The sequence below is a fragment of the Sminthopsis crassicaudata genome, chromosome 1 (assembly GCF_048593235.1).
Source record: "Sminthopsis crassicaudata isolate SCR6 chromosome 1, ASM4859323v1, whole genome shotgun sequence".
Taxonomy (NCBI): Eukaryota; Metazoa; Chordata; class Mammalia; order Dasyuromorphia; family Dasyuridae; genus Sminthopsis; species Sminthopsis crassicaudata.
Window position 1 is genome coordinate 428195574 of NC_133617.1, and position 23204 is coordinate 428218777.

Sequence of the window (23204 nt, forward strand, 5' to 3'; positions counted from 1 at the left end):
AATATCAGAATTGTATAACTCAAAGTGAGTAGTTGAATCTGGAGATGACAGTTACTATTACTCACAAATTGTTGCTTTTAATGATAAGAAATAACAAGAGATAGATAAAAGAAAATTGAACTCCGTTTTCATAAAACCAGGGAAGGTTCTATTTTTGTTGAGTCATTTTTCAATCATGTCCCTGACTCTCCATGATACCATTTGAGGTTTTCTTGGGAAAAATACAGGAGTGGTTTGCCATTTCATTCTCCAGCTCTTTTTACATATAAGGAAAGTGAAGTAAACAAAATTAAATGATTTGCCCAGGGTCACAGAGCTAGTGTCTGAAGCCAATTTGAACTCAGATTTTCCTAAGTCTGGTATTCTATTCACCCATTCTCTAGCTATCCCAAAGTGCTGGAGAAAATTGATACACAGTAGAGTCAGGGTACAATTACAAAATATTGTATACACTGTCAGAAAATGTTTCTGTTTTAACTGTTAACTCTTATAAAATAGCATGTATCAACCTCTGAGAAATTTTGGAACCCTACGTTTCTAAACCAGCAGAAAAAGTTCCAAGGCTGCAACTGCCTTCTTCTAATTTCCTATCAGCACTCCTTTCTTGCAGTTTGGCTCTTCTGTTGACAGTAGGTAACTCTGCCTTGGTACCAGGCCAGCACCTTGCCTCTGCCAATATTGGTATATTGGCTTATCCCAATCCTGTTCCATCTACTTACCTGCCCGTCCCTCCTGAGTGTATACATCCTGTTGAAACTCCCCTCTCCGGGAATCCTTGTAAGAAAAGAAAGCCCGAGCCCCAAATTTCAATTCCTTGAACCTTGATAAAATGCTTCACTTGTTTAGTGAGTGAGTTGCTGGTCTCAGTTGTTTTTTTTGTTTGTTTGTTTGTTTTGGGTTGGGTTTGGTTTTTTTTTTTTTGAGTACTTGACACAGGAAAAGTTTATTGAAATCCTCCATGACTAACACCAGTAAAAAAAAAATTTTTAAACAAATGAAGAATGAAAAGAAGGAAAGAAATGTTAAAGGGATAAGGAAGGAAAGAAGATAAAGGAAAGAGGAATTAAGGAGAATCATGAGATCATAGATTTAGTCTTAAGTGATTTTCAAGGTCATCTCGTGCAACTCCCCTAGTTTACAGCAGAGAATTAAGTGATTTGGCCACGGACGGTCACACAGTTAGTGTTAAGAGAATGGAAGTGAAGTCAAGTTTTCCTGAGGTCAAGGTCAAAAAGGGAAGGAAGGAAACAAATACTGAGAGGAAAGAGAAGGAAGAAAAAGAAGTGGAGAGGGAGAAGAGAGAGGGGGAAAAAAAGAAATGGTAAGAAAGAAGAGAAAGGTAAGAAATAGGATTTAAAAGACAGGGAAAAAAAAGGAAAGAGAAAATGAAGTGGAAAAAAGGGAAAAAGAAGGAAAGGAAAAGGAGAGGAGAAAAGAGGGAAAGGGGGAGAAGGAATGAAAGCCAACACGAAGAGAAGGTGAGAAGACTCCGGACTAGCTCCACGCTTATCATCAGCCCCGGGATCCTTCAGTGCTCCTCCCGTCCTCCCTCTGCCCCGAGCAAAGGGGCCGCACTGCTGTAAGATGCGCGGGGCGCGCGCATGGAGCAGCTCAGTAATAAATGCAGGGTTCGAGTTATAAGTGCTTTTTCCTCAGGGACCCTGGGAACGGAATGGCACAGGTGGCCGAGACTGTAAGCGCTAGGCCCGGCGCTCTCGGGAGCCCTTCTCTCCGCTCTGATTCCGCCTGGCGCGCGCTCCCGTCCAAAGCGCCCTCTGGCGGTTCTTGCAGGCGCGCTCCCAGGCTGGAGGTGGAGAGTGGGGAGGAGGAACTGTGCAGTCGCGCGCGCCGAACATGGCGGCGGGGGAGGTAGCGGCTCAGGCTTCCCCCGAATGGTGAGCTTGAGAACTGGCGGGTCCACTCGGACTCAGCCTCGCCCCAGCAGCTGGGTAAGCCTCCCTGTCTCCCATCGAAACACAGAGAGCAGTACGTCCCCTGTGGAGCACGGAACATCGGGGGCGCGCTGGGGGAAACGCTGGGGCGGACTTTGGTAGGCCAGTGACCGGGGGTCGGAGAGGTGACGTACACGTGCGCGCGCCCTTGGTGCTGTCTTGGGGTGCCGGGGTCCTGACGGTTAGGCGGGCACGTACCCGTGATGGGGGGGACGGAAGCCTTGAGTGGGTTCGGCGGTGACGAACTTAGGGAAAGGTCTGAATGTCCTGCCTCTGTGTCCACTACGCTGCCTTTGACCCCGTACCTACCGACCTTCACACGCGTCAGCCCACCAGTGCTTGGAATCCCCATTCATTCATTTCCCAAACGCGTGCTAAGGCCTCCTCTGTGCCAGACCCCGCTGCTAGTACTGAAGGCTGTTAAAAAAAAAAAAAAAAAAAAGTAAGAAAAGTTCCCCCAAAGGAATCGAGACTCTGATACATTGTAACATTGTATATTTTTGCTGCTACTGTAGCGCCTTCCACCCACCTCACCCCACCTCCCAAAGTGTGTCCTGAACAACAATAAACCTCATCTTTTCGTGGTTTGTGGTGGGGTATCCTTCTACTTTGTAAAGTCCGGCTTCAGGAGCAAAGCGCTGTTTTCTCTGAGGAATGGGTTATCAGGTGTTATGTGGATACATACCCATGAAAAGTCCCCAACAGGACTGCCCCAAATGTAGTAGGCCCCTTGGCTATGTAATGCGTCCGCGGTGTTACTGTGTCGGTCGTTCTGTAAAAGGGATTTTTGTCTCAGTAGGAGATGGATCTCCATGACTACCCAAACCCCAGATTTTTTCCAGCTTTTTTGACTCCATGATTTATGTTAGAAATTTAGGTCTTAATTCCAATAGACTTGCGATGGAAGGTGCCATCGTCATCCAGAGAGAGAACTATGGAGACTAAATGTGGATCCAAGGATGGTGTCTTCACCTTTTTTGTTGTTGTTTGTTTATTTTAGGTTTTTCCCTCATTCTTTTTCCCTTTTGGTCTGATTTTTCTTGTGCAGTATGAGGAATATGGAAACTTGTTTAGAAGAATTGCCCATTTTTGACTTATATGGGATTGCTTGCGGTCTTGGGGAAAGGTGAGGGAGGGAGAAAAAAAAATGGAACACAAGGTTTTGCAAAGGTGAATGTTAAAAACTATCTTTGTATTTGGAAAAATAAAATACTTTTAAAAGGAGGAAAAAATGTACATCTTTCTACTTAGGCAGAAAAGGGACTTGGGGTTGAGAAGGAACCTTCCAAGTTCTGTAAAACAATAATGCTTGTGTGAATTTTTAGGCTGGTCAAGGGTACATTGTCCAGAACAAACCTACCTGTGTGGAAGGTAGTAAAGTTTTATTTTTTCTCATTTGACAGATGAGGAAACAACTGGGGAAGATGGAAAGTGACTTTCCCAAGCACACACAGTCAAGTGGTTAAGTTACTTACTTAAATTTGAAAGTCCAGGTCTTGGAAACAAACCATCATGGTCCTTTTGAGATAAGAAATTATAAATATGGTGGTAAATTAGATTCCTTTTCTTTCCCCTGCCCCTTTAGAAGGATACTGGACATTTGTAGTTTACAGAGTGTTTTTCTGAAGTTTCTTTTAGGAATGTAGACATTTATAAGAAAAGGAGCCACCATTCTCAATTACATGGATTAAAGAAAGACAAATTAAATACCACCCCTTCAGGTTTCTTTTCTTTCTCCCCCTTAAAAAAAAAAAATAATACTTTTATCAGAGTTGTTCACAGGCATGGAGACAGACTATAATTTTGCCTTTTCCCTTTTTGCTGCTGACAGAGGAAGAGGAGTAAAAGAGAGTTTTGAGTAATATCCCTAAAAAGAATCATTGGTCTAGTGTGGTTAGATTCCAAGAAACCAGATGGATTCCTGGCTGAGCTGTGTCTCAAGTAGTAATATTTCTTGCATATGGTTTGTGTTATATTCCTTTTGTATGATAAAGTACCTTTATTAGACATATTGTACGGGCTTGCAATTTACAAAATACATGATCTCATTCATCACTCAAAATAGATTATAATGCCTTTATGTTCTTAAATAGTCTAATTTGCTTTATATTTATTTGTATATTTGTCTTATCACCACCATTTAATTATAATGTCTTTAAGAACCTTGTTATAGTTAGCTTTGAATGTCTAGTGCCTATCATTTTGTGCTACATCATTTTTTTTTTTTTTTTTAGATGGGACCTGAGGTTTCACTGGTCTGGGAAATTCCTAATAAGTAAACTCCTTCTTCCCTAGTCTTAAAACAGTTTCTCAGGATGCTAACATACCCAGGTTCATACAGAAAGTATGGGTCAAAGGCAGAATTATTGAACCTGGGTCTTCCTGAACTCTGAAGCTAGCTTATGATATAATCCACACCTCTCTGTTTATTGTTATCACATATAATAAGGCATTAATAAATGCTTTTTGAAGGCCAAACCAACTCAAAAGTATATTTCTAAGTATCTTTTGATAAATGTTACATGAGTAATGAGACATTTTCATTTGTAATAGCCTTTCATTAAGGGATCATCTTTTTTTCTTTTTTCTTTTTTTTTTAATTAAAGCTTTTTATTTGTAAAATATATGCATGGGTAATTTTTCCAACATTGACCCTTGCAAAACTGTTCTGAATTTTCCCTTCCTTCCCCCCACCCCCTCCCCTAGCTGGCAGGTAGTCCAGTACATGTTAAATATGTTAAAATACATGTTAAGTCCAATATATGAATACATATGTATACAGTTATCTTGCTGCACAAGAAAAATCAGATCAAGAAGGAAGAAAAAAACTGAGAAAGAAAACAAAATGCAAGCAAATAACAACAGAGAGAGTGAGAATGCTATGTTGTGGTCCACACTCTGTTCTCACTGTTTTCTCTCTGGGTGTAGATGGCTCTCTTTATCACTGAACAAGTGGAATTGATTTGGTTCATCTCATTGTTGAAGAGGGCCACATCCATCAGAATTGATTGTCATATAGTCTTCTTGTTGTCATATATAATGATTTCCTGGTTCTACTCATTTCATTTAGCATCAGTTCTCTAGGCTTCTCTAAAATCATCCTGCTGGTCGTTTTTTACAGAAAATAATATTCCATAGCATTCATATAAGGGGATCATCCTGTCATTGTAGATGCTCCTATACAGATTAATAACAACACTGCATGATGGTGGACCCAGAAGAGGAGGAAACTATGGAAGAAATTACATTTAAAAGTGATACTGTGCTGTCTGATGTACATCTAAACACCCCAAACAAAAGGCATCTCATGGTGCGCCTGAATGCTGTTGGCCAACCTGGTAAGGATAAAAGGCTCAGGAGAGAAAAGATTGATCTCATGTATTTGTTTCCCATTTGCATTTGATTTGCCAAGCCATCCCTCAAAATAGAATCGTCTATCCTAGTGTTAACACTGATTGGGGAGAAAAAAGAATGCGGAGTTGTTTAGTTAGCTGCACTATGAGTTCTTCTACCAGAAAAAAAGCAAAAAAAAAAAAAAAAAAAAAAGCCAATTTTTTTTCTAGGCTGTGATAGAAGTATGATGCAATGGAAAAAAAATCCAGGATTGAGGAACTGGGCTCAAATCCTAAAATCTTTGCTCTATGACTTAGTGACCTTGTCACTTAATCCCTTCAGGCCCAGCTTTCCTATCTGTAAAATATTAGGCTGGGGTAAATGACTTCTGAGATCTCTTATCATTTTATTTTCTTTAGAGGTAATGAACTACTCACCACTCACTGTCCTCTATATAACCGATCATTTAAATATAGAAACACTAGGATTTGGGTTTATTTAACCTTTTCCCCCCAAATAGCTCCTTGGAACTTTTCTCAAAGAGTTTAAGTGCCAATCTTTAACATCCATCTCATAGCTATTGTCTAAATTGCAGGAGTTCTTAATGCATGATCTCCATGAACTCCAAAAGAGCCTAGGCTTCAGCAGACTGTGAACAGATCAAGGACACACACACATTAAAAAAAAAAAAATTTAAAAATCTGTGATCTAAAATCTCTCTAAATTTCCAAACCTCTTTAGCTATGAAGTTCTGAATTGAATATAATTTGAGGATTACCTTGAGGTTTCTGTGTTCTATATTCCTGTTCATGTCATTATCATGCTATATACCAAAATATATTCAGTGATATACTTTTGAACTTTTCTGTTTTATCTTTCAGTTTTTCTGTCACAATTCAAAATTCTATGGAACAAAGATTCTTGGAAAGATACTCAAGTTGGAGATAAAAAACAAAAAAACATTCAAATAGAAAATAATGCAGTTGATTACAGAAATATTCAGAAATCTTGTGGCAAGAATAGCAATGGTATAGATTGTCTGGACAAAAATGAAACTCAAATTCACCCTTGTACGAGATTAGAAGCTCTATTGGATAATGATGGTGACTTGGAAGTGGTAAGAAGACCACGGACTTTCTCTGAGACAAAACAAAAAGAACTATCAAGAAATAAGATACATCCTAAAATTCTAACCCAGGGAGCAGAAAATGTCAGTGAAGAAGTGCAAAAAAATGTCCATCATAGTATGGTTAAAATAGGTAAATATGCAAGAATTGTGTCTTCTGTAAGATTGTAGAAACATTATCCACTTCCCCTTTATGCAAGAACCCATTTGATAAATTTCCACTGACTGGTTATCCACTGTTCCCTTTGTTAAGTCTTGGTGCCTGGAAAAATGAGGTACTATTGATACAGATTGGTAACTGGCTTGGGGGTTGGGGGGAATGATGTTGCATTTGGGATCATGGCAAGATATATTTGTGGTGATGTCAAATAAGCAATTAGGGAAATTGAAGATTCTGTGATGTCGAAGCTGGAGGTGAAGATTTAGATGATCTCTATAGACATAAAGAGAATGTAAAAGTAGGGCAGTGTATGTGGTAATCCTTCAATAAAGTCTATAGTGATAGATAAAGTCTCAAAAATCAAGTGTGCCTCATGTGAGTGAAGGAGTATTAAAACCTGCCTTAGTAATATTCTAGATAGTACGTTTCTGAATTACCATTAGTCTTAATGGCTAAGTTTTGGCGGTTTGGATTATTAAATTTTTATGCCTTCTTGAAAGAGTGTATTTTATTACAAATAAATACATGGTTAGTTGTTTTACCTACTAGTCACAAATTCATCTAACCTAAATTTCTACTAGCCATTAGTTTGGAAGCATAGAATGAGAAGGGTGCTTTTTGGCTTTTAAATTACCCTTGCCTCAGGTACCAATAGTAATTTGGCACAGTAATAAGCTTGGAATATGTCCACTTTTAAAATTCAGAGCTGTTATTCTTGCCTGTTGGATACTTATTTTGTGAACAAAGAGCAAAAAAAAAAACCCTTAACTTTTAAAAATCAAGACTGTCTTCCTCCTTAGAATTAGATTTGTTCACCTATTTTCAAAGAACATATGATCATTTTTTTTTTAATTGAGACTTAAATGTAATTCTAACATCTCCTTTGACGTTATAGTTTTTGTTCAGCCCTCATTTCACTGTGGGTGTTTTTGTTTTGGTTTTCCATTTTGCCAGAGCACACCATGGCCACCCCTCTTGAAGATGTTGGCAAACAGGTAGGTGTGTTCTTTTGTTTTTTGTCTTTAACATCTTAGAACTTTCCTCTAAGCTTGACCCTTTGCTTTACTTGTGCCCTGAAGGTATGGCGAGGAGCTTTCCTTCTAGCTGACTACATCCTGTTCCAATGTGACCTATTCAAAAGTTGCACTGTGCTTGAGCTTGGGGCAGGCACTGGGATTGCCAGCATCATCACAGCAACGGTTGCTAAGACTGTTTACTGCACAGGTACTTTGTGTCTCCATTATTTGAGATAAAATAGCAGTATTATTAAAGTGTGCACACAAACTGAAAATTGAAAGCAAGCAACTATTGATTTTTCTTTATTACCCTGGCTTTCTCTCTCCTCCCCCCTTCCCCACCTTGATTTTGATCTCTATTGTCAAAGTGACCCTGAGCTTTAGATCAAAACCAGATAGAAACACAACCCCTTTAAGCCTGTACTCTTATCACTCTCCTACCAAGTGAAAAAGGAAAGAAGTGCCAGAGAAATGAAGGGGCAAAAGATAGGAGGGAAAAAGGAATGCATGCCTTTCTCATTTCCTTATTAAATGGAGAAATGTGAGAAAAGATCTTAAAATCGTGTAACCCTTTTACTAGCAAATTCTGTAACAGAATTTGGGTTAATCATGATTAGAAATCTATGATGAACACTTAGTATATACCAGCCTCTCCTTCCCAGTTTTTTGATAAATAACAAATGTTTACTTCTCAAAAAGATTAGCTAAGTGAAACCACAATCTTGAGACAGTTATTCAAGATGATTTCCTTTAATTTCTCTTTTTACCACATATTTAATAGCAAGCAGAATTTTGGGATATTTCAGAATCTCTTAAGAAAGTGTTTCTGTAACTCTTTCAGGTGAATCATAGCATTTTTGAGCTGGAAGGGACCTAGAGATCATCTAAATCAATCTCATTTTACAGATGGGCAAATTTCCCCCTGACCCCCCCCCCATCAAGGGAAATAGTTTACTCAAAGTCAAAGAGTTATTTAATGATTGTGCTAGGTAAGACCCAGTTCTACCAACTCTTAGTCAAAGCCTCAATTTGTTGCTTTTAACTTTAGAAAGGACTAACATTTTTTTTTCTGCCTAAATTTTTGTGTTTTGGAATCTGCAGTTAATAGGAGAAGGTTGTTTGGTTCACTTGCCATCTTGGATTTTTAATATACAGTAGGATGAATGGGATAACAGGTCTAGAAGGAGTAAGTTGACTACTTGAACTTTGCCCACATCTCCTCCTTGCTACAAACAATTAACCAGAATAGCACTCAACACCTCGAAAGAGTGTTCTCTTTCATGTTCATATTTGGGGGGAAATATTTTTTTTTTAGGACATTTAAATTAAAATTTAAGCAAGTGACTGTTACATAAAGAATCATTCTTTAGGAAATGTGTCACTTAAAATTTCAATAGAAGACATAACTATTAGACAAATGAATTTTTAAAGTCTTGTAACCAGATGCTATAAACTTATATTAATTTCAATTTTGATTTTCTGATGAGATCCTATAATTATATAATACCCCTTCCCCAAGTAAATTAAAATTTTAATAGGTCATATTTTCTATAATTCAAAATAGCAGTAAGAGGGATATTCTTTGAAATTACCTGATCCATTGTATTAAAACACTTGCCACTATTTATTAGAGGCTCAGTATCTCCTTATATAAAGAGGATGTTAAGAATCTTCTGTGTATTATTTAGGAAAATGATTCATTTCCAAGTAAAACCTTTCCTTATTCTAATCTTTTCATAACAAACTTTGAAAATCCTAACTTGAGCTTATTACAACTCCCCTATTGTTAAACTTTTATATACTATAGCAAAAAAAAATAGTATATTAATTTTTTCTGTTTTTCACATTTGTTGCCTTAAAACAGTAAGATTAGATCACATGGTTGACTTCTTTATCAAAAGCAGAATTATAGAAATAGCATTGATTTCTTGTAAACATGTTATTAAAAAAAACTGAGATGTATTTTTTAGCATACATGGAAAAGATACTTTATTTTCCATGTGTATCAGATGTAATATAGTCTCAAAAATTACTTTTTGAAAATTACTTTAAGAAAAACCAACTATAGTTTCTTTAGGTCAGTATGATTGCAGTAGAAGTATCCATTGAAACAAATGAGAAAGAACATGTCACAGAAACAACTTAGAAACTTTAAGTATAAATGATAGGAAGGGTTAATAGTGAAATATGTAGAATTTTAAAGGAATATTTTAATTTGATCTTGTGAGAGTTAGGAAAGGGGGAATCCCTTTTGGGTCGGCGCAAGGATAGTCCAGTGACAGCACAGAGTCCCCTGTAAAGGAATTTACAGGCCTGAAAATCTAGATTGATAAAAAAGGTTTATTGTAGGGGTTTGAAGTAAAGTTTAGTTAGTAAAATTGAGGGTAGAAATAAAAGGGCACTGGAATAGATCCAGTGGTCAGAAACCCTTGATATGACCCACATAAGGATGCCATGTTTGGGACTAATGCAAAACGTGGACTCCAGGGTTGCCCCTTTTATAATGGGGGCTCTTAGTGATCTTGAAGATGGGTGGAGTCCCAAGCTCCTGGGGGGTTTTCAGCTAGGGTCAGTATTGAATAGAATTCAATGGGTTTTCACATAAGGAAGAAACTGTTTGTGGGGGTTGGGAAAACCTAAGTTAGCTCAGATCCGGAGGGGGTTGGGCAAAACCCGGATATCATTGGAATTCAAAAGGGTGCTTTTTGACCGGGATTTGTGAATCAAAAGATCCTAGCTTAAAGGGACTCCAACCCCTATCAATCTGACTAAATAATAGTTATTCTCCCTCTGATTAGCTGTCTTTTAAGCACATATTTTAGTATAAAAACTCATGATGACAGTTCTTTATTACCCTCAGAAAAAACAATATAAGTAAGGTTGATGAGGTGAAGTCTAGTTTTGGGGGTTCCCAGTATAGGAACCAAAAATATGATGAGGTTTAGGTTTTGGGGTTCCCTTTTATAGGGAACCAAATGATAAGGTCTAGATTTAGGGAACCAAAATGAAATTAGGGTTTCTGGTGGTCAGGGAGCTAAATGATAAGGTCTAGTGGCAGGTTTGGGGTTCAGGGAACCAAATGGAGAGGTTTGGTTCTGAACCCTCTGAACCCTCTTGGGATTCGGTGCAAGGATAGGGAGTTTGGGGGAATTCCCTTCTAGGGCCGCAGAGATTCTCTGTAAAGGAATTTACAAACCCAAAAACCTAGATTGATAAAAGAGGTTTATTATGGGGATTGGGAAGTAGAGTTAGAAATCTTAACAGAGAGGCATAAAGTCTCCTTAGGGAAATAGATGAGGGGAAAGAGAGGGTAGCACTGGAAAAGAATATTATCCAGTGAGCAGAGATTTCCTTGGCATAGCATGGCATGTTTAGAACCTCTGCAAAGAGAAGATTTTAGGTTGGCTCTTTTATAATAGGAGCTTTGGCTACAAGCTGAAAGGTGCTAATGGGTGAAGTCCCAAGTTGGCCCATCTACAAGCTGGGTTTCAGTTTGAGCTGGAATTTGAATAGAATTGAATGAGTTTCTTTAATTCAATAGGGTTGGAATTCTTTTGCTCTGGACTGAACCGACCTCACCTAGATAACAGAATGAAGCTGTTTATCTTGTTTCCCTCTGGCGGGGTCCCTCACTGAGACAGAGTCCAAGGAGAATTTCTCCTTCAAGAAGTTTTAGAGTTTTGGGGTCCCTTCTTCAAAGTCACTGAATTTACTCTTCTGATTTCAGAGTTAAGATAGACTGGAAAAGTTTTTCTATACCTTCAGTATCCTTTCCTTACATAAACATAATATGGTCTTCTCCTATAATTTTATTTTATTCCCATCTTTATTATTAAGACATTCCCCAAATTAAAGCATTAGAATATAAATTGTTATCATTTCTCATACTGAAAAATGTTTTCAAACATGGACTTTCAGATGTGGGTGAAGATCTCCTGGCCATGTGTGAACGGAATGTTGCCCTAAATAGGAACCTAACTGCAACATCAGGTAAAGTTCATTTGATATTTTGCACTTGTGTGAGAAGGTTTTTTAAATCTGATTTTTGTTTTGTTTTTGTAAAATAAAATCACATTTTTCAGGCTGTTTAATAGTGGGAAAAAAATAGATTTTTTACTTTCTTTGATATATCCTACCAGCTAAGTAGAAAAGTTTATTTTCCTTAGTTATTGGATTCAAGCTCATTGTGTTTCTGGGAGACTTTTTTCTCCACATGTATTGACTCTACTTTCCCAATTTTTAATATGTGATTTGGTATTTTTTGCCCAACAGGAGGTACAATTAAAGTTAAAGAACTGAATTGGCTGAAAGATGACTTGTGCACTGGTAAGTTTGCTTCCTTATTATTCTTAATATTTGCTTCAAATTTTTGAACTGAAAGCTCTTAATTATAATGTCAAATCATCTACTTTGAAATCATTGCTAGTTTTTTGGAGGAGTTTCTCTTTTTTTATTCTTTGTTAAAAGAAAAAGCTGTGGTTAATTGTACACTATTTCAAAGTCCGATTCTTTTTGTGGACATGTATATATATTGTATTTAGCTTATCCTTTAACATATTTTACATGTATTGGTCAATCTGCCATCTGGGGAAGGGATGGGGGGAAGGAGGGGAAAAACTGGAACAAAATATTTTGCAATTATCAATGCTGAAAAATTATTCATGCATGTATCTTGTAAAAGAAAAGTTATAATAAAAAAAATAAATATACTCTTTAGAAATAAAAAAAGAATGAAAGCTGTTTTGGAAGGAGGGAAGAAAAGATGCATTTGGAAAGGATATGATATAAAAGTAAATATATATATATATATGTGTGTGTGTGTGTGTGTGTGTGTGTGTGTGTGTGTGTGTGTATAAACATTTGAAAAAAACTATTCCTGAATAAACGCTGAATTTCTGAATGAGAGGCTCTGATATATATATATATATATTGAAATATATATATATTTTTTTTCTTTTAAACAAATAATTGTCATATTTGCTAGATTTACTAAAGACATGTGGGAACAAGGTGACTGAGAAAGAAAAGTAATTGTCCATAGTCTACAATTTGAAAGAGCTGAAAGGGATCTAGACTTTATATTATACTCCCCCTGCTGCTATCACAGTGATCTTCACATTGTAGTTCCTTGATGATGAAATCTTGGCCAGATGCCAAAGCTGAGAGCCAGAAGATTTAGGTTACTTGCCCAAGGTTGTATAGACATTTAAGAAAAGAACCATGACTAGAGTCCAGTTCTTCTAACTTTCCAGCACCTTTGAGCTTTCTCTCTGTTAAAAGTTGGAGCTATTTGACAAATGAGTCAGTTTTCTAAAGTATGTTCAGAACTGATTTTAAATCTAGATTTCTCAATCTTTACTCACTTCAAAATGAGCAGATTCCTTTGAGTAGCCTTGCTGAAACTTTTTTTTTTTCCTTTTGTCTTCTACTAGAAAACCTGATTTATTTTTTTGGTAGCAAAGTATAATGGGGAAGTTGAAGTCACAATGCTCTCTTCTTTTTTCCTTTTTTTTTTTTTTTTTTTTTTTTTTTGATGGGCATAGATCCTCAAGTTCCATTCAGTTGGTCTGAAGAAGAAATTTCTGACTTATATGCTCACACTACTATCATAATTGCAGCTGATGGTAAGGTAACATTACTTATATAGAGGATTTTTTAATATGCTTAATACAATATGACTCCCTCTACTTGGTTTCTGGATTACAGAGGTGTTTCCAGAATTGATCATTTATAGATTCAGGCAGTTCTATAGCTCAATGAGGTACTAGTTCAATTCTAAAAACTGTGTGTTTCTATGAAGAAGTGTTTTAAAAGACTTTTGATAAATTAAACAACTCTGAGGTACTACCTCACACCTATCAGGTTGGCTAATATGACAGAAAAGGAAACTGTGGGAGAGAATATGGGAAAAATGGAATACCAATGCACTATTGGAGTTGTGAACTGATCCATCCATTCTGGTAAGCAATTTGGAAATATGCCTAAAGAGCTATAAAACTTTTGATCCAGCAATACCACTAACTAGGTTTGTATCCCAGAAAGATTAAAAAAAGGGAAAAGAACTTACATGTGCAAAAATATTTTGTGGTGGCAAAAAATTGCAAATTGAGGGGATGCCCATTAATTGGGAAATATCTGAACAAATTGTATTATATGAATGTAATAGAATACCATTGTGCAATAAGAAATGTTGAGCAGGCAGATTTCATGAACATGTATAAAGACTTATATTAGCTGATAAGAAGTGAATTGAGCAGAACCATATTTTTGAGCAGAAAAATATTTTACACAGTAATAGCAACATTATATGGTCATCAATTATGAATGACTTAGCTCTTCTCAGCAATACAGTGATCCAAGACAGTTACAAAGAACTTAAGTTAGAAAATGCTGTCCACATCCAGATGAAGAACTGATGGACTCTGAATGCAGATTGAAACATACTATTTTCACTTACTTTATTTTTTTTTTATAGGTTTTTCTTTTCCTTTTTCGGCTGTTTTTTTCTTTCAAAACTTGACATAATATAGAAAGTGTTTTACATCATTGTACATATGATGTACAAATTGCTTAATTTATATAAATATGTATAATATATATGTGTGTATATGTGTGTGTGTGTATATATATATTTTAAGAGGAAAACATCACATAATGAATTCCACATTATTATTTTCAAACTAAAAAAAAAAAAAAAAACTGTATGTTTCCTTTTGGGAGAGAATGATTTCCATATACCATTCATAGGTATTATAAGAAGATTGAAAATTTTCAAATGGTAATAAACTGTTTTTATTAAATTTTTTGCAGTTTTTTATGATGATGATCTTACAGATGCCTTATTTAAAAACACTCTACAGAATTACTCACAATTTGAAAAATGCTTGTACAATCTACTTATCAATAGAGAAAAGGTATGTTTGGCCTCACATTTTGTATGAACTACACTGATGACATGTAAGATTTTTTTCATGGGCCACCAAAAGTTTGCCTTTTTAAATCTCAATGTCCCTATCTCTGTTTCTGTCTCTCCTCTTCCTCTCTCTCTCTCTCTCTCTCTCTCTCTCTCTCTCTCTCTCTCTCTCTCTCTCTCTCTCTCTATGTCTCTCTTTCTGTCTCTCTCTCTCTTCCCTCTTTCCATACTTCCATACATATATATTGATTCTGTGATGGAGAATATATATATGTGTATATACACACATACATATTCTTCCTCATAAAATCCATTCTCATGGCTTTAATTATTATCCCCTAATGCTAAAATCTGCTTCCTATCCCCTTTACTCAAACTCTAGTTTCATATCTCCAGTTACCTACTAAACATTTCTACTAGATCTCCTGGCATCACTTAAATTCAACATTTCCAAAAATGAATTTATCTTTCCTCACAAACAAGTTCTTTCTAACTTAATATTTGTCAACAGCACCACTTCCAGAATCATGCAACTTGAGAACTTTGTCTTAAATCCTCCTCTACTTAACTAACTCCTCACTATTCTTCAGGGTTAAGCTTCCTTTCCTTTTCCACAAAGTGTTCTCTGACTACTTGATAACTAATAAGAGTCCAAAGTCAGAAAAGCTCCATCAAGTTCAGCAGAGTTCCCTTTTCTGGATTGCTAATGAGTAGCATAGGAAGAAACAAATAAAGTGTATACCTCAGAGATACACTTGAAAGACTCTAGAAATAAATATATACAACTCTAACAGCTATTTTTCCCCCCTGTCAAATAAAGTTTAAAATGTTTTTCCTTATTCCTTAGCATCTCTGCATTACCTCCAGGCATTTGAAACACAATTATGTTACTTCAGTTTTCTGACTACATTGTGCCTGCAAGTCTCTGTTCTTTGGGGTCTAGTATCTGAGGAACTGGGCACATTTCTGCTGATTTTCATTGGCATTTATATAAATGTAGTTTTTGTCTTACACAGAACATTGGCGTTTATGTATTTTTAAATGATAGAAAAATGACTCAAATTTTGGATTCAGACAAATGGAGAAAATTGCATGGTTCTAATAGAACATGCCCATTTTTTTTTCTTCTTAGAAAAGTGTTGCTCGTTGTGTACCCAGTGTCATCTTTGCATTTCTCCCACAGCTCTTCACCTAGTAGGCATTTTTTTTAATTTATTTTTTATTTATTTGCTGAGGCAATTGGAGCCTAGTAGGCATTTTAATAAAGATTTGATGAAAGTCTGCAGTTAACATTTGAACTACTTAAAATTACAGAGACAGCAATAGAATTATTAACCCCAAATTGAAGTCTACTGTGACTCAGCCCAAAAATGAAAAAGAGGATCTAGAAAATAATAAAATCATAACTATCCTGAAACAGATTTTAACTTCCCATTTAAATGCAGAATTTTCATTTCAACCTATAAACTCTGTTTATTTTCTAAAATATGGAACTTACTAACCAAAACAGTAAAGGAAAAAATAGGGATAGAGGCATATAAAGACATTGATATTCAAGCTGATATGTGTTTGGGATAATGTCAAATGGGTAGGGAAGTGAAGTTGGCAATGTCTGTAAGTATTATAGAATAAAGGCATATCTTGAAAAATTCCTCAATGTAACACATGGTTCTTTGTTTTTTCCAGACTAAACTTCACACTTAGACATTTGGACATTACATGTGAAGCTTACAATCATTTTCGATTTTCCCTAAATGATCTAGAGAAAGTCAGAGATGGCAAAATGAAGTTTATCGTAGAGCCAATTGAAGCTACTTTCCCCCAGTTCCTTGTTTATGAACGTATAGAGCAGTTGGTAAGTGCCATTCATTTAGTAAACTAGCAGTAATGTGCTGAGTTAATTGCTTTGCCACTAAGCTGTTTAGTCAGCAGAAAGAAAAAAAAAAAAAAAAATGTGAATGTGCCAAAAAAAATCCATACTGAAACTTCTTAATTACAATACTTTAAGAAAGTGTTTTGTTTTGTTTTGTTTTTCCTCCTCTGCATAGATAGTTGTACCCAGGGACTAGGATGTAAAAATTGTGAAGTATGCAAACACTAGGCTTAACATTTCCTTCCTTCTTTCCCTTTCAACTCTGTTCTTTTTAGCAGCTTCTTCTCCACCTTTCCAGGGAACCAGTACTCTTGTTAACTACCAAATTTTGTCTTTTTTTAAAAATCCTCATCCTTCTTGATATTTCTTATGCATTTACTATTATTGATTATCCTTTCCTCCTAGAAATTCCTCTAGAATTTCATGACACTAAACTCTCCTGGATTTTTCCTACATGTCCTAGTCTCCTTTGCTAGTTCATCCTCTATATCATGTTTCTTAAATATAAATGTTTCTCAAGGTTCTATACTAGACACATGCACATTCTTTTCTCTCCATATTTTGTGACCTCCTTAGTCACATGAATTTAATTATTTCCAAGTGGATTGGATTTATACATTTAAATCCATTTTTTCTTCTAAACTTCAGTCTATCACTTGTTGCCTACCAGATATATCACAAGTATACTGCAGAATAGCTAGGTGGCACAGTGGATAGAACAGACCTAGAGTCAAGACCTGAGTTCAACTGTGGCCTCAGACATTTACTAGCTGTGTGACCCTGAACAAGTCATTTAACCTAGTTTGCTTCCGTTTCCACATCTATAAAATGAGCTGAAGAAGGAATGGCAAATCACCCTAGAATCTTTGCCAAGAAAACCCCAAATTGAGTCACAGTGAGTTGGACACAACTGAAAACAATTGAACAAAAAAAAAACAACAGTATTGGAGACATCTTAAATTCAACATGTGTAAAATAAAACTCACTTTCATTCCCCATACCCAACTTATTCCTCTTCTAAACAATGCTATTTCTTTTGAAGGAACCACAATTCTTCCAGTTTCCTAGATACATGATCTCAGTTTTATCAGTTTCTCTCTCTTTCAGATCCTGTAAATCCAGACCTGACCAATCTTTCCATTTCTTTGTCTACAATATCTCTTATGTGACTCTTCTTTAGACACACAACTATCTCATCACTTCTTACCTAGCTTATTTAAATTGGCTTTTTCTTCCTACTCCAATCTACCCTCCACACTACTGCCAAAGTGATTCTCCTTAAGCCTTGTTGTAACCATATCCCTAATCCTACTCGTTCATCTACAGTGGCTTTCTATTACCTTTAGAATCAAATATAAGTACATACAACACTCCCATCTTTTTTTCCTGACCTTATACTAGCTATCCCCCATGCCTGGATTATACTCTCTCCTCACTTCAGAGAATCCCTGTTTTCCTTCAGTATGCACTTTATACATGAAGTATATAAACACTGACACATATAGATGCATACCCAAGCTAGTGTTTTCTTTTCAAACTACCTTGTCCTTATCTAATTTGTGTATAAATTTGTATTTATTCTCTTTATAACCATTATTTGATCATATGATAAAGATAGCTTTCTGTTCACCTATACTGAGGTTAGTCCAAGTGACACACTTACAAATACAAATGGTATTTTAGAAAATTGTCTTTTTTCATGTTTACTTTTATAATGTACATAAAGTGTATTCTGAATCCTCATTATGTATTTAATGCTATCACAAGAAACAGAAAATAGTTGCTAAATTTTACTATTGTTTTAAAGAGGAGAAATTTATGAGAGTAGGAAACTAATGGCTTTTTTCTCTCTAAAAAAAAAGCTGGCTTTTCAAGTGTTATCAGCATTTAGGGATACTCCATGTTCAAATAACATGTCCATCAAAACTGGACTGACATGAAATTTTTTTTTGACAGAAAATGTGAATTACATATGTTGCTTATATGAACCTTCCTTGTTTTATTAAAAGTATTACTGATCTGTATAGTAATTTGCATAATGTACTCTTATAGATGAATAACCTGTTCAAATTCTACATGAATGTTATACAGAAACAAACATATGTGTGTTCATATATATTTCTTATGTCAATACCTTTTTTCTGACAAGCTCAGGTATGGAAGTTGAGATCATTTGAATGTTCCTATTTTTCAATATTTTTCTAAATTAAAAGAGTTGATGTTTGGATGTGCTAAGCATATCCTTAGAAAATGAGTTTTTTACAGAAAAAATTCTTTGATGTTTTACATTCTTCACCTGCAGGCTTTAAGGGGAACAGTATATAGCAAAAGAAAAACTATACAAGATTCATCAGCCCACAGTACATTGTGCTTAAAACCCATTAAAATGGGAAAATTGTGATGACATTCATTTTGGCATTTTTCATTGTTTGAATCCCAAATGCCTTTTTATATTGCAAGAGATTATAGATTCAACTTCCCTTACTACAATTAGATGAGAGTATTTCAGAATAATAAAGAAATTTCCCAATTCCTAAAACAATCTTCTAGTACTCATAGAATATCATAGACATAAGGTTTAAGAATCTTGTGCTAATTATTTCCCTTTATTAAATTCATATTCTCATTATAGTGACCAGAATTGAGTTTTAAAATCTGTTTTTCCCTTCCAGGAACTCTGGAAGATTGTTGCTGCACCAATAAGTTGATCTCTCATGTGAACAAGGATGAAGATATTCCCCTAAGTCAGTTTGTTACATTTCTCCCTAAACTATACTTTTAATGAAATCAAAAGCTACCAAACTATTTGCTTTAATTTATATAATTAAAAATGATTAATGTGCCTGATGCAATATAATCATTTTTAAATTTTTGTGATAATTTTTCTGCTGCATAACACTGATTCATACAATCTTAAGAGTATTATCTCTTTTGTAAATTAAATGAGAATTATTTAGTTGCCACCATCTGTACTAGTCACTCGTGCAGCTTCTTGAAGACATTGAATCCTGTCTTTATCCAGTTGAGAAAATTCTCTTAGCTTTTCATAGCTCAGGTACTATTACCATGCACTTCAGTGGTGGCTAGACTAATTATAGGCTTTTACTAGTTTTTCTCAGTATTGCTGCTCTTATGCTTGCCATGTTAGCAGCTTGTATGTATTTATAATAATCAACACTAAAGATTCATCTGTTCCTGTTATTTTATATTCTCTCTGTCACAAATCAATATATCTGGGATCTGGAGCATGTAAAACTGACTCTGCCACTACATCATTGCTTCTGGAGCAAAAAGCACAAGTCATCGTCAAAATTTCTCTTTCTTCTTTTTAAAACTTATGGGTGATTTATGAATAAAATCAGGTAAATGTTCTTCATCCTTTGAAGCAAATACCAAAGCTGCCCACTGCTTTGTATTCTGTTTATTTAACCTTTACTCTCTCAATCTAAACTGCTTGGTTTGTTTCCTTTTACTCCAATCTGATTCCTCTTTCATCTGTGAATATGTCTAATCTGATTTACAGATAAACTTATATATGATGTGTATGGACATATATGTATATAAATGTGTGGGGCTATAATTTCTTCTGATGCTGTATTGGTTTTTTTTTCCCTTTTTAGAAGTAAGACTAAACCATAGGCCCTTAATAATGGGGGTATCTCCTCAAGATAAGATTGCCAACTGATTGATGTTCAGCTTGACAGGTATTTTATCACAGAAGCTAACTAATTCTAACTGATATGTCATCAGAGGGCCAGGTTTTCTTATTTTGATTAAAATCTTGTTACAGACCACTGGATGTTGTTTATCCATGAACCTGATATCATTTCTCACTGATTGGCAAGAGAATAGTAAGTGATGGACATGCTTCTTTCTTCTTCAAGTTCAACATGTTCTTTACACAGCTTATTCACAAAGTAAATAGATACCTAACAAATCCCTGTCTCTTTCTCCCTGTGGCTATATCTCTTAATGAAATAATATATCTTTCTTGTTCATCTGTATCTTTACCAAATTTATTGCTAAAATATTCACATTAATTTTTTTACTAAAAAACCATAATAGGTATTTCTACCTAACTTTTAAAACTGTACCAAGTGAGCAAAACCTGATAGACCACAGACACTTTATACATTGCAAGTTTTATTTAAGAAATCACTTACTGAAATACTTAACTTTAATTAAGGAAGGTGGCAGAACACAACACAGTAGCTGTGGATGAACTGAGAATTAATGTTCAGAATGGCAATCTAAGCTTCAACTAGATATGCCACTTTGTTATATTTCAGTGCTAACTCTGACATTTTCACAACCTTGCTAGGTACATGACTATAAATGTAATTTACATAGAGCAATAGAATTGTCAAGGCATTCACCTGATGCATTAGTATAGACTCAGGTTTTATGTGTAAACAACTCAGATTGAATGTTTCTTTTAAATGGGGCCAGGAATTAATCTTGATACCACTGTAATTCAAAACATCATCAGATTCTCACTCTTTGGAGTATAAATGTGATGTTATCATTCTGTTTTACAACTTAATTCTGAATTCCTCAGTTTAATGGAGCTTAAGCTGCTTTGCACCAATATTTTTAAAATATCAAGACCCTCTGAATGTTGTGATAGTTAATTAATTGGGCCAGTGGCTCATTTTGTAGTATGGTTTAACATTTCAGAATGTTATATGTCTATATGGTTTCATCAGTCTACTACAGTATATATTGAAGAAGGCTTGTAATAAAATAGAGAAGCTATGATCTGAAGGTTTTAGTTTTTAGAATCTGTGAAATGTCTTATCAAAAATCAAGGTAAGGAAAAAAACAGCTCTGAGAAGGTAGGATCATGTATAATTTATGGGAGCTTCACTATGTGAAATTAATCTCTAGCAGTTCATTCTTGAAAACAGCTTTCAAAACAATGAATGAATTTGACCAATATTGTTAATGATAACATGAAATGTTACATGTTACTTTTTTTCCCTTAGTGCAAACTGGTAAAAGAGCCTTAATCACATTAAGATTTACATTTTGCATTTAGGTCAGAAGGGTTAATGCTTCCTTTGTAAATAAAAATCATAAGTTAAAGCTTGGGCTTTACTGAATTAGCTTTCATGTAATAGGATTTTTTTTTTGAGCTTGATTTGCAAGGCTAAATATCCTATTTCATTTTCATTTTTGTCATACAGCAAAACCTTAGTTGCTCAGATTTCAGCCACCTATATGTCTTTCCCCCACTTTGACCCTCAATTTCAGCCCTTAGAGTTGGGCTTCTTAAATTTTTTTTCCACTCTTTTTCAACCAAGAAATTTTTATGTGACTCCAGGTATAAAATACCTAGTATAAAATAGGTATGCAAATCAAATATTATAAATCATAATTTTGCACACATACACCCCACATTAAGTTACCATACACCTTATGCTGTCATGACTGCCGTTTAACAAGCTGGGTTCTAGAATGTGTTTTTTAGCAGAGAGAGACAGATTACAAAAAGGATAAATTTTGTTGCAAGGATTTATCAAAACAGACAACTTTCAATAACTTTTCTAAGGATCATCAGCCCATTCTACTATGTTTGTCATAACTTGTGTTCATAATATAATTTTTCCATGTCTTGTCTTGGCATAAAGATGATCTCATGGAGCATTTGAGTTCAGACTCTGACAGGTGATCTACCAGAATGGGATGGCCATAAGTATGGAACTAGCAGCACACTGCCATCAAAGAACCAACTCAAATAATAAAGCAATTGACCTCAAAGTTTTACTGTGTATTAGTAAAAAAAAAAAAAAAATTATCAGAAAAATCATAGTTTCAGAAAACATGGTATCATATGGTGCTTTTGTATGAATTATGTTCTCATTTTTCTTGGTGGAACCGTGAAGAAGTTCATGCAAATATAAATTCAATTAACACAATCTTCTCTCTCCATCCTTCTACTCTTTTTCCCATTTCTTAAGCATTATAATTCATTTCAATTCAACAATTATATTAAATTTCAAAGTGTTTTTTAAATAAAAAGCTACTTAAATAACTTGAAGGATATTTAGTACTTGTGTCTGAACTTTGAAAATATAATAAAAATGATAATAATACATAAATTGTATTTGCAGCTTTGATGCTACAATCAAACTATCAGTAGGATATTTTACGGAGCTTGACTAATAATTATTTGGAAGCATAAATGATCTAGACTTGCAAGAGAAACAGTGAAAAACAACTTAGGAGTAAAGGGGAGATAGCACATCCAGACTTCAAATTATACTATAAAATAGAAATCAAAACTGTCATTAAATTTTAAAACATGGCTCTGATGGAAATTTGTTTTGCTTGACTCTGCATAAGTTTTGTTTTTCTCTTTCAGAACAGGATAAGGAGGTGGGAAAAAATGTAATTAGTTGAAAAAATACTTTTTAAAAGAACTATTCAGTAATGATTTTTAATATCATTTGAACAAACTAGATAAAGAAGTATCAGAAACAATTGAACTCGAACAAATATTAGGTTCCTACTATAGTACCAGGTGCCAAGAATTCAAAGAGAAAGTAGTTCTTGCTTTCTTAGAATTTTTATTCTATTGAGGGTAAGGGTAGGGGGCACTGGAAACAGAATACAGTATATATAGCATGTGTACTGATGGGTGTACAAAGTAATTTTTAAAGGTTAGCACATTGGTATATGAATATTATGGAATATTATTGTTCTGTAAGAAATGACCAACAGGATGATTTCAGAAAGGCCTGGAGGGACTTACATGAACTGATACTAAGTGAAATGAGCAGGACCAGGAGATCATTATATACTTCAACAACAATACTATATAATGATCAA

General features: G+C 35.1%; 1 protein-coding gene and 1 long non-coding RNA gene across 2 annotated transcripts; both read left to right on the forward strand.

The window, feature by feature from the left end:
- The first annotated feature begins 1795 nt into the window (after positions 1-1795).
- METTL22 (methyltransferase 22, Kin17 lysine) lies at positions 1796-19953 on the forward strand. Its single transcript, XM_074280497.1, is given in 12 exon segments — positions 1796-1949; positions 5124-5290; positions 6167-6544; positions 7526-7566; positions 7651-7795; positions 11506-11577; positions 11860-11913; positions 13131-13211; positions 14398-14432; positions 14434-14501; positions 16187-16355; positions 19046-19953. Coding segments are annotated over 11 exon segments (1215 nt in total). The 5' UTR covers positions 1796-1949; positions 5124-5154; the 3' UTR covers positions 19082-19953.
- A 37-nt stretch (positions 19954-19990) lies between these two features.
- On the forward strand, positions 19991-22579 carry LOC141550153 (uncharacterized). Its single transcript, XR_012484528.1, has 3 exons — positions 19991-20077; positions 20164-20224; positions 22487-22579. It is a non-coding gene; the product is annotated as an uncharacterized LOC141550153 (long non-coding RNA).
- The last annotated feature ends 625 nt before the right edge of the window (positions 22580-23204 follow it).